At 46.2% G+C, this 12381-nt stretch overlaps 1 protein-coding gene across 2 annotated transcripts in view; it reads left to right on the forward strand.

Annotated features, from left to right (window-relative positions):
- LOC144101992 (beta-hexosaminidase subunit alpha-like) overlaps positions 1–12381 on the forward strand; it is a 57719-nt gene that overhangs the window by 37743 nt on the left and 7595 nt on the right. For both annotated transcript variants that reach the window (XM_077635238.1, XM_077635237.1), the window contains exons 10-11: positions 3604–3676; positions 5827–5998. In XM_077635238.1, the coding sequence (XP_077491364.1) occupies positions 3604–3676; positions 5827–5998 (245 nt within the window). The remainder of the gene's footprint in view (positions 1–3603; positions 3677–5826; positions 5999–12381) is intronic.

The raw sequence follows: 12381 nt of genomic DNA on the forward strand, positions 1-12381 counted from the left end.
ACTAAAACCTGCGCTTAGTGATTCTTTCCGACTCCTTTCCCGGGGCCAAAGTGCCGGTGTAGCATCGGAACTTTCAGAAAGGAATGGAGAGAAGACTGTAAAAGCAGTAGAAAACTCGTCTTGTCGCCACTGTTGACTGTGTGTGATTCATGCTAAGCACAGGATATAGGATTCTAGCGAGAGAGAGAGAGAGAGTAATTTTAATGTGAAGAAAGGAGGAGAGCTCGGCCGGTGGTAACAAGACCCTGCCCTGCTAGTGCACACTGGTGGTGGTGGTGGTGGTAAGACCTAATTGAATGCACTGGGGCGGGTTTTAGAGGACAGTGGAAGGCTTCACCGCTCCCTGGGTGGTAGTCATCATTCCGGGACGCCATTGGCGCTGGCCACTGCCCGCGCTGTTTGGACCGGAACCCTCTGGGACTCCAGGTCCAAGCAACCGGACAAGTTCGCCTCCCAGCGCTCTCTCGTTGGCTGATTTACTCTCTTTATTTGCGGATTTTTCTGGCACGCCCATACTATATGTCATGCGTCTGCCCACATATCACAAAATTTACAGTACCCCGATAAAGTTGGGTCTATGTGTTTTTGAATCGGAGGCTTAGAAACGACTCCGTTTGCAGCCTTTTGAGGTGTCGTTCCTCAATTCTATCCAGGCCGTTGGCGGGCTCTAGGAACGTCTGCCTACTGGGGCGCAGATATGTTGTAATGCCCGCATATGTGGTAAGCGGATTCGATACAGGGTCCCGACAGAGTCTGGGAATTCAGTGGAACTCCGGGCGAGAGACGCTCTAGCGGCTGTGTGAGCAGCCTCGTTCCCTTCTATTCTCCTGTTTTCCGGGTACCCATACCAATTGTTTTGTTCCCTAGATGGAGCTATGTGGCGCGTTTGCTAAAATTCTGCTGGCAAGGGTCGCTATTCTTCCTCTTATATAATTTCTACAGGCGTGTTGAGAATCAGAAATTATGTGGCTGGCGTCGGAGTGAGTGGCTGCTAGCGCTGTCACCAATTCCTCGGCTAACTCAACTTTACTAGTTCTCACCGAGAGTCCATCCACCTGCTTTCCCTCATGTATGACCGCGACGGTGCACATGCCCTCTTGCGCAGGGCCCACCGCGTCTACATAATACATGCAATTTTTGCTGCCGCAATACTTCTCTACCGCTATAGCTCTGGCTTCTCTCCTACCTTGATTGTGCTCGGGATGCATGTTATTTTTATTGATTTAACTAGTAGTTTATCTCTCCGGTCCTTGAGAATATCACCCCTCTCATCTTTCGTTGGTAGCTGCGCTATGTGCAGATCGTCGTGGGCTCGTCTACTAACTTTGGGCGTTGATAACCGCATTATTTGCTTTGTTTGGGGAGTGTCGTGTAGTTATTCCACTGTGTTATGCATTCCTAGGTGGACAAAGCGATCAGTAGACCTCTAGGAGGGGAATCCAAGCGCCTTCTTGAAGTCCGCTCTGACTATTATTTCTAATTTATTCTGAGTATCTGGCAAGCGCGGTGGACTCATGGAAAAGGAGACGTTATGCCTGGTGCAAGCTTCCATACTGGGGAAAGGGGAAGGAGAGATTCTACAGTTTCGTACCTTCGCCGTGTGTGCGAACCTCTATAAACCGCCTTCTCCTCTATCGCGGTAGAATAAAGTTCGAGCGTTGTTATTCTGTAAACATGGTAATTAAAACCTCAAGAGAAGGATGTTGGTCATGCTCTTAGTTGTTCTTGTTCTTGTTGTCCTAACAACAAATGCCACATACCGACGTTTGGGGATTAGCCCAGTTGTTCCTTCTCACCATACTCCTATGCTTGTCTTAATCTTTCAGCCTCTTTTTTCATTCTTTGGTACTTTTCAGGCTTGCATTTCACTCTCTCAGCCCACCTTTTGTCTTTTTCCTTCTCTCTCGGCTCATCGCTCTGGTGTTCCTTTAGATTTTTGTTTCTTTACTTTTTTCCTCACCTCGGGTTCCTGCACGTATATGTACGCAGCGTAATAATTATATACTTTAAATTCATTTCAAATCCGTACTGTTACAGAGAAACAAGATTTATCCGCTTAACTTACCTGGCTTATGATTCTGCATGGGGCCGCTAACTCACGATTTTGTTGATTTGAAAACCGCTCGCTCAAGATCTGAACATAACCTTTTGTACACTATCTCCGTCATTTCTCTGAGCGGACGATGCATCCTACCTCCTGGCGCAGAACTTAGCAAAACATGGCCTCCATGCGTGTCCGTTTATGTTCTGGTCATGCGCATGACATGCCCGCAACCAACGTCACCACCTGCGTAGATACAGCACCACAGCGTTCAAAGGATCACTATTCGGTACCTGCTTTTGCCTGAACAAAAGGCATAGGCAGAGAGTGAACAAGAATTTCGTGTCGTTTCGTTTTTATTTCTTAAAGAACCCTTTCAGGGTAATAATTAAGGGGTGAATTGGAAAATTTTGCACTCCCTCTCGCAAAGATTTAAGCGGTTATGCCCCGTAGTTAGCCCATATTCAAATTCGGGCAAATATACAGGACATACGTTAAAACAAAAAGTAGAATATGCAGGATGCTTTATAATCGAAGATAAATGAATGCAGATAATAGGCATGAATGTTAAAGACACTACTAACCGGAAATTGCCCAGCATTTGCAACCGAGGGCCACAGAGAGGCTCAGCGTTGCCGACGAGAGTGCGACGGATGGTGGAGAAGAGTTTATGAAAAAAACCGGAAACTAGTGGTTCTCAAATAACAACAACATTGCGGCCCTGGCCTCCCAAGTGAGGTCAGCTAAGCGAAATTATTTCGTGTCCCTTTAATAGTTCATATTTTAAATCAATTTAAAAGAACTGATTACAGGGAGCCTACATATTATCCCTCGAAAGAAACGCAACTACCCGAATAAAAGCAATTTTGTGCGTTTTCTTTACTCTGTACGAGTAAATTAATATCTCGGCCGCCGCCACAGCACCCTTTTGTATGTGGCACCCAACATGGCATTTATTTTGGCCAGCTCACGGGGCGGAGGAGGCTGGCTAAAGCACACATGAAAACCGTGAGGTAGGTCGCAGAGCTCATTTTTTCTGAACTATGTATCAAGCAATGTGAAGCTGCGGGTTGATTGGCCACTGCGCATCTGCTACTTTGACGCAAGCAGGGCGTGGCGATATGCGCTTGAAAATCAGGGGTCCCATTTTCTCCTCAAATTAGATGAAGCTTATGGTCGCACGATAAAAGTAGTAAAATTCAGGAGAGAAAAGCACTACCCCGTCGCATCGTTATGCTTGCGAATGCAATGGCTATCGGCGTTTGAAACACTTTCTTGGATGTAGCTTCAGCTAGAGCCGGTACTGCCGAAGCCTTCGTCATGAACATCTCTGCAGTGAATGAAATATTCTGTGATGTAGCATGCCGCTTTCACAGTATGAAAACGCCGGACGGCAGTTACATTGCACGCAACAAGAACTAGTTTCCTTTTCAAACTGTGAAAGCAAACGGCTTTGAAGTTGTACCGATAGTTTTGCTGTAGATAGCTGACACTGCCATGGCAATTAAAGCTGCGGTTTTTTCACTCTCAGAGCCTCTAACTGACTTTCGCTGTGCTTGCAGGTTGCTTCAAATTGTGCGGCGCACGGGCAAGAGCTACATGGTGTGGCAAGAGGTGTTCGACAACAAGGTGGAGGTGAGAGAACTGGGTTAGCAGTGTTTGCCTTGTCAATCCACAAGGAATGTTTACTACTCCCACGAAAGGTTTCTTTGCACTCACACATGATATCTGTCGTGCTCTCCTCGGCACCGCTTTCTGATCTGCGATGAGACTAGTCGGGCGCCCGCCTGAGCCCAACCTATACCGCGGAATCACATATTCGTATCTTCATTCAGCCATAAGGATTGGTGCTCCCCCCCCCCCCTCTGTATTATGTTTTCCTTTTTCTTTTGTTTATTCATTTCAAATACTGCACGCAGGTCTTGGGGTGATGCAAGGTGGGCAAAATTACAGAACAACAAAAGCATATTGTAGAAGAAAGTACAAAACCCAATTCCTCTTAACTGACCCTAATGAGTGTTTGTCGTGCAAAATCATGCAGATCAATGTTGTCAAAAATATAAGTGTTGCTTTCGCAGGAGCACAACATCCTAAACTAACGCGCTATGGGATATCTGACCACCCATTCAGAAACGTCGACAAAGTAAGACATGCCATCTTCAGTTTGCGCCGTTTGGTTGGAGCGTCAAATTCGAAGCTGACGACTGTAGGAAGCGAGGGGACCCAATGTTTTTGTTACGTGACTTCGGATAAAACTGCACTGCCTTGGTATCAGTAGTTGCACGAAAAAGCGTAGGCTAGAACTTTTGTAACAAAGTTCATGGTTCATAGAAAACTTCCTAAAGCAGACGGAGGCAGCAGCATTTCATTTAACTCTCATGGGAGCCTTTTCGCAACTAGCGCGAATCGAGACCTGGTCGAAAGCGTGAATTTTCAGGTTTTCGGATTGCGAAAACGTGGGAATTTTAACCCACGTCCTGTTTGACTAGTTCACTTGGTACTGTCACAATAAGGGCACTGCTCTTTGAAAGAGTCGTCCGTTCCTAGTACATTTCGCGTAATTTTTATCTCTGATACCTGCGACAATAAATACATTCAACACGTCAGTCATAGCTAACTACGATAATTTATGCCCTAAAATACGCCAGGATCATGTAAAAGAAGCTGAGCATCTTCATGGACTGCGAATCTGCTTTAATAACATGCGACTGTCGTCGCAGCCGAATCAGAGGTTCTATGTGAAGGCCTACGCCAGGGGCCTTCAGCTTAGCGCTATTATTTTCACAGCTGATGCAGCCTGCACATCAAGGTTCGCACGAAAACATGAAAACACATCAAACCATCGAGGCTTTCTTTTTGTGCAATACGCGATAATTTGTATAGTGGCAGCCTGATTCAAGCAATGGGTTTATGCATCCCGGCATACTGACGTCGGAAACAACGTCCACCTTACGAAACCCAGATAATTGCAAACACCGAGAGGAGGCCATTATGTGCCAGACTTCCATTGGAAGGTACACAGACATAGCTCCGTTCTTCGTACGCCAGCTGCACTTATTAAAGACCACAGCGCCTGCATTTCACTACTCATTCAGCGTCAGCAATTTAAGAGGCAACTCACACATTCATTTAATGAAGATCACCACCTGCTGTCTCCATGACTTGTTAGCTGAAACAATTGGCGTGATATGGGAAAGGAAGGGCTTCCCATAGTGGTTCAGAAGTGTGAACGCTGTGTTCGCAAGTAATTAAAGCCAAGCTACAGAAATAAGGAGGCCTTACCATAAGGGTCTGCCCTCCAGCAATGTATTTTATTTGGTCAGCACTTTTTTCCAAGCGAAACTTCAGGTCAACATTTCAATCCTTCCTGTCACCACCCATCTCCTCTGCTAATAATCCGATTCATACTTCGATACTTAGAAGCTTTTTTAGGCCATTTAATGTGCGAAAGTTTAAGGACAACACTTTCCGAAGATAAAGATGTTTCAAAAAGGTGGAAATTTCGACGAGTCGGGAATGGTGAGTTACGTTGTGGAACAAGACGAGCATGCAGAAAAGCTCTCCATCTGTCTCTTGTTCTGCTTGTCAGTCTCGCAGTGCCATGACATCAAGGATGTTTACTGCAGCTGTAAAGGTGGCAACAGAAATTTAGCCCTGCTTGTCCACATTTCAAATTGTTAATTATCTCATAAGTTCAGTACTCAATCTGGTAGCCCTCACTTAACCTGTTGTGACTAACGGCATTACTCAACCACTTCAAATTTGCTTCTACGCGTTTGCTGTAGGTGGCGCCGGACACCGTAGTGCACGTGTGGAAGCAACCGTACTTGCCCGAGTTGAAAGCCGTCACGGCGGCCGGTTTCCAAACCCTGCTGTCAAGCTGCTGGTACCTGGACTACATTGATTATGGCGCCGACTGGAAGGTATACTATCACTGTGACCCGCAGAACTTCACAGGTGAGTGCAGGTCTTCTTGAACGGATTTTTCATTTAGGAAATGGAAAAGGTGGCGATGATAAACGGCTAGGAGTGGCACTTAGAGACATTTGAAATAGGCGGCCCAAAGGCAACAAAAAATGCCTAGGCCCTTGTCACCATTATGTGCTGCCAATAAATTTGGTGTTCTGCGAAAACATGTTTCGAGATATCGCTCGCGCAAATCTTTTACCGGCATGGGCCGCCGCATAATCTTCGCATAGAGAACAAAGCGCAAATTGTTCCTTGAACGATACCAAGATATCTTAAGCACAATGGCGCAAGAAGGGTTTATTCGAGAACATGATCAAACATTTAAAGCTTTCTGTGTTTTTCTTGGTACACGCCCTGGTGAAAGAACTGCAGTTTTTTCACGGTTGTGATATGAACAGTAATAATTATGTTATCTTGAGTACAATTCATTAAAACCAGTGTGAGCCAGAATGCCTAACATTTTGCCTAGAACAGTTTGGTACAGCCACCTTCTTGCTGCCAGGCAGCCAATAAGAAAACAAAAAGTCGCAGAAACACTTAGGATGGCTTATGCGTGAGAGCGCGTAGGCCCGCCCGCTCACTGTGTGAACGCCGTCGCCGCGCCCTCTGAGGCTATGTAACCCGATGCCACGAAGCTGACAATTCTACCTCTTCTTGGCTCTACGTAGCCGCTGCCGCGATGCCGCTGCACCCCTTCTGATCTGCTCTATAACTTTATGAAGGGGCAGTCGCCGCCGCACCGCTGCTCTCGGTTCGCCTCAAGGCTATGACGTGATATTTATTGGCTGAATGCGCATATATTCAGAATTGGGCTTTCTATACTTAACATTCAGAGATCCCTGAGAGTTCTCATACCACTCCTCACGCTGTGCTGCAGCAGTTGAGCTGTGCTCCACTGCCTGGATGCTGCCACCGGTGGGACTGGTGCAATCCATGTTACCCCGAGCAACCTCGCGAGAGCTACCATTAATTTTATTTAAATGCATCCTTCAAGGTGCATGAGTACGCTATCTTTAATGGGCACCATCGACTGTTAACACACACAACCAGGTTTTCGCTCAATGGTACCAGTAAGTCTTACACCCCCCAAAAAAAATTTGCGTTCCCCTGTGATGCCTACTAAACGGGGCAGTTGAATCACCAATTTCGGCGCTTAGTTAAGGAGGTAGACATATAAACTGATGTTGTTGATGATGATGATGATGATGATGATGATGATGATGATGATGATGGATAGTTATGGCGCAAGGGCGCCATGGCCAAGGAGTGCCATGGCGCAAGGTATTTTTCGGTTAATCGAGGTGCGGTTAAAGACCCATTTTCCAAGCATTTCACCCCTTACTAGCCGAGCACCAGGCCAAGGGAAAGGTGCCCATTGTTTAACCGGTGGGTACCCGGCGGCACTGGGGATCGAAGCCCGCACCTTTCGCATCCGAGGCGGATGCTCAACCACTCGGCCACCGCTGCGGTGCTCGACATATAATATCTGACCCGCAATAATTACTACACTTCCAGTACATTTAAGTGCATTATTGCCCTGGTAATACCTGGAAAGTCGTGGCTAGCGAGGAGCACTCGGCCACGCAAATACAGCAGCCAGCGAAGGCAAGGACCGGTTCGTAAATTGCACAGACAGAAGTTGAAGTTTACAGAATTTGTGTGCTAACAAACAAATTTCTTCTTCTACATCGGATACTCTCGACCACGTCCTCAGTTTTTTGGGTGAGCGGATGGATCATAGGCGTCCTCGTGTATATCTAGCGACCTTAGGAATGAACTGCTCAGGTCCCGTTCAAGGTAATTAAAGTTTAAAATCATTTGGAAACAGCAGCCAACTTGAAGCTGAAGATGAGAAAAAGCAAGACTGCGAAAAATGTGGGCGAACGTATGAAAAATATTCCGACTATTTCCTGGCGAACTGTAGCAGACTGAAAAAAATTTGAAAGAAATCGTGCTGGCTTAATAATGGTTGAGCAGCGGAGATTTTGCATGCTACTGCGGCTCGAACTGTCTTGCGGCATCCTGGCGACTGTAGCGCTCCGCGGAAACATTAGCCTGTTCTCGCCTCTTCTTGCATCAGTGTAAGGGACCAGATGGGTCAATTAGTAGCATGGTAAAGGGGCCAGGAGCGCGCTCAGAATATGCATGCTCAATGCGACGCTATAAGAGTGATTGCGGTAAACGGCGCTGCTTATGTTGGCGGTTCTTGTCACATTCGGACGGTTGATGGTTGGCGCTCAAGTCACGAACAACGCTGTTCGCGTCGCTGACGCTTGTGGCCATCGCAGACGACGGCCCCTTTTTGTAGCGACCATCACCTGACCGTTCATGTGAGGTAGCTCAAATGTCACGTGATGCCACCTAACCACGGAAGAGTTTCGACCTTGGAGCACCACTCAATGCAGGTATGGGCACTGAATAATGGTGCTGCAAACCACAAACCCCAAGCGGGATTTGAACGAATGGTGGTTCGAACATAGGTTTGTTTCCGGCTATTTACAGGAGGTATTTCGAGGCCTGTATTGGGTACTGTTGGGGGTAAGAGTTAATCGCGAATACTTAAATAATCTGACCCCGCCGCGGTGGCTCAGTGGTTAGGGCGCTCGACTACTGATTCGGAGTTCACGGGCTCGAACCCGACCGCGGCGGCTGCGTTTTTATGGAGGAAAAACGCTAAGGCGCTCGTGTGCTGTGCGATGTCAGTGCACGTTAGAGATCCCCAGGTGGTCGAAATTATTCCGGAGCCCTCCACTACGGCACCTCTCTCTTCCTTTCTCCTTTCACTCCCTCCTTTACCCTTCCCTTGCTGCGCGGTTCAGGTGTCCAACGATATATGAGACAGATACTGCGCCATTTCCTTTCCCCAAAAAAACAATTATTATACTTAAATAATCTGTGATTCGCTGATGACATCGCCTTGCTCAGTCACTCAGGAGATGAACTGCAAAGCATGATCAATGGTTTAGACAGGCAGAGCAGGACGGTGGATCTAAAAATTAACATGCAGAAAACCAAAGTAATGTTCAGCAGTCTAGCTAGGAAACAGCAGTTCACAACTGGAAGCGAGGTGCTGGAAGTGGTAAAAAAATATGTATACGCGTACTTAGGGCAGGCAATGTCCGCTGATCCGGATCATGAGAGGGAAATAACTAGAAGACTAACAATTTGGTGGAGCGCATATGGCAGGTTCTCTCAGATTATTAAAGCAGTCTACCAATATCCCTCAAGAGAAAAGTGTGCAACTGCTGTATAATACCGGTTCTCCCGTACTGGGGCAGAAACATGGAGGCTAACGACAAGGGTTCAGCTGAAGTAAGGACAACGCAGCGAGCTATGGAAAGAAATACAGGTATGACAGGTGTTACGTTACGAGACCGGAAACGGGCAGAATTGGTGAGGGAACAAAGGCAGGTAAATGACATCCTAGTCGAAATCAAGAGGCCTAGAAATGGGCTCGGGGAGGGCGTGTAATGAGAAGTCAAGATAACCGCTAGTCTTTAAGGGTAACGGAGTTGAATCCAAGTCAAAGCAAGCGCAGCAGGGGCGGCAGAAGGCTAGTTGGGCGAATGTGATTAAAAAGTTTACGGGCATATGGTCGGGGCAGCGGGCAAAGGACAGGGTTTTTTGGGGAGACATTGGAGAGGCCTTTGCCCTGAAGTGGACGCAGTCAGGCTGATGATAATGATGATGATACCTTTCGGCCATCAGCCCAGGCTCACACTCCGCATTGTGAATCGTAACATCTCGCGCTGTGCCTCTCATATTGCTGTCTTCGTCATCTTTCATGCAACAATTAAACTGAAACTAAAAATTGGTTTTTGACGAAAGGAAATGGCGCAGCATCGGTCTCACATCTCAGTTGACACCCGAACCGCGCCGTAAGGAAAGAGATAAAGATGGAGGGGAAGAGGAAAAGAAGAAAGTGGTGGCGTAGTGGACGGTTCTGGAATCATTTCGACCACCTGGCGACGTTTACCTTGCACTGACACTGCAGAAGACACGAGCGCCTTTCGCGTTTCGAAACGCGGATAGGATAAGTTAACTTTATTTAGCTCTAGGTCAGGTGCTTTTATGCGGTTCAGATGAGTCCATCTTCGCACCGGTCGGTTGCCCCTATTCCAGGGCTCCGCTGGATGCTGCCGTCAGCTGAGCTCGCCGTATCAGACCGGTCCGGTCGTCGCGGCAGTCGCTGGAGAGCACACCCTCCCATTGCTCCGCACTAGGGCCGCCGCGGCCGGGTTCGAACCTTTTAACTCTGGCTCAGTAGCCCAGCGCCCTAACTACTGAGCCACTTCTGTGGGTCAAAGCATAGAGATAAATTGTTTTCAGGAAAATAAGGGCACCGTGCTGTCTCAGTTTTCAGTGGATACTTCATCTACAATGTGAGAAGAGGGATGAAGAACGAAAGAAAGGAAAACGAAAGAAGGCAAGAAAGAGACAGAGAAAGGAAGAAAGAGGGGGAGAGAGAAAGAAAGGAAGGAAGAAGGAAAGATTGAAAGAAATGAGGACAGCACATGCAAAAACGTCCTATGGGCGTCTGTGGAAAAAGCTATGTCCGTCTATGGCCTTTTATGAACGTCTATAAGCACCCACAGAGGTGCTTATTGCCAGCTGTTCAAAAATCTGTGCCACTAAAGCTATAGCTTCGGAACCGTACAACTGTCTTAAGCTCTCTATAGAAAAATATATCAGCCTCTATATACAGCTTTATACAGAAATAGGAAAGGTTTATAGCTATTTGGGCCAAAGTCAGGCCATAGGATATTTTTGTATGGGAGGAAGAAAGAAAGAAGGAAAGAAAAACGAAAGATTAAAGGAAGAAAAAAGAAAGAAAGGAAGGAAGAAAGAAGGAAAGAAAGAAGGAAAGAAGGAAAGAAAGAAAGAAGGAAAGAAGAAAGAAAGGAAGAAAGAATTGCCGAAGTGGACTGGTGTGGATTAATCTAGGGCACCCGGGGTTCTTCAAACGTGCGCTCACATCGCACAGCATATGAATGTCTTTTAATGCTATCGCGTTATAGTACGATCCAGCAGAAAAAGCGGCGTCGTTTCGTCGGCGTTGTGCAGCGGCACTCACGTTACCCGTGACGTCACCCATGTATTCGTGAAATGAAAATGATTAAAAACCACAACACGTAATGCGATTTACAGGTCGCCACATGTCTTAATGATTTAACTATATAAAGTAAAGTATTTTCCTCTTCGGCACTGTTTTGGTACAAGCAGGGCACTGGAGAACGCTTCCACTAAGGCACCTTCTCTCATCTTTAATTCGCTCTTTCCTCCCTTCACGGCGCGACCGGGTTGCGTGGCCACAAGTGAGACAGTTACTGCAGCATTTCCCTTCCTGCTGACCGACATTTTTAGGACAAATTATCGCAAACAGATTGTGCACTAATGGACCACCTAAAATAAACTCACATGAGTTCTATTCAGAGCAACAGAAGTTTTGAGCACGCAAAAGACCATTGCGAAAATTTTAGTATTTCGTCGTCAGAGGAAAAAAGAGCACATTAGCGCGCTCTTTCATGCCTTGAGTCCAAGGGTGTATTCTGCAACTAGCTTCACAAATTTTTTAAGCAAGGGCAGTTACTGAGGCGAACATTCTGGTTGTACTCACATTAGGCTACTTTCTACAGATAGGGCATGATTACCTTTACTACCGCCTATTTTTACTAATTATGTAGGGTATTGTTGGAAGGTGCAAAAATCATCGCCGTGAGGGTAAATGCAGTCTACAACGTGACGATGAGAATATGTTTTCTGCAATTATAAAATATCAATTATGGAGCTTCATGTGCGAATGCAAGTAAGTTAAGGCGTCCTTAATGAACAAGGTTGTACAACCAAACAATAAAAGTACCGTTTAAATGACCCAACAACTGCGAAAAATTGAAGGTCAACTTCCCAGGCACCTGTCTATTAAAATGATAATGGTTTCCCTCAGCACGGGGCGCCATGAGAGCAACTTTTATTTGCTAATGCTCTTCATTCAATTGTACGTTAGTTGATTTTAAAGCACCTCTGGAAAGTGAGAACTGACGTGGCACAGCTGTTTTAAAAATATTGCTCCATTTTTCGTCATAGTGTTATTGATGCTAAAAAAAACTTCTACTCTGTACAATGCAATAATGCTTCTATTCAGTATTTGCACAAATTTCTGAGAAGCCAACTCTGGAAGTTTTTATCATTCTCGAATTAGTCTAGTGGTCTGTACTGAATCCTTAATTCAAACACATTAGTTCTCATTTTTGGTCAAAGGCCACCAAAACAAGGTTTCATGAAGGCAAGCCTTGAGTTTCTTGTTAATAGATGCCTATCAGCTCGAGAGCCAGGTCACATTAGAGGAGCCTGTCTGCTTCAAGAGACGCGGT

Source organism: Amblyomma americanum, chromosome 8, assembly GCF_052857255.1.
Source record: "Amblyomma americanum isolate KBUSLIRL-KWMA chromosome 8, ASM5285725v1, whole genome shotgun sequence".
Lineage (NCBI taxonomy): Eukaryota > Metazoa > Arthropoda > Arachnida > Ixodida > Ixodidae > Amblyomma > Amblyomma americanum.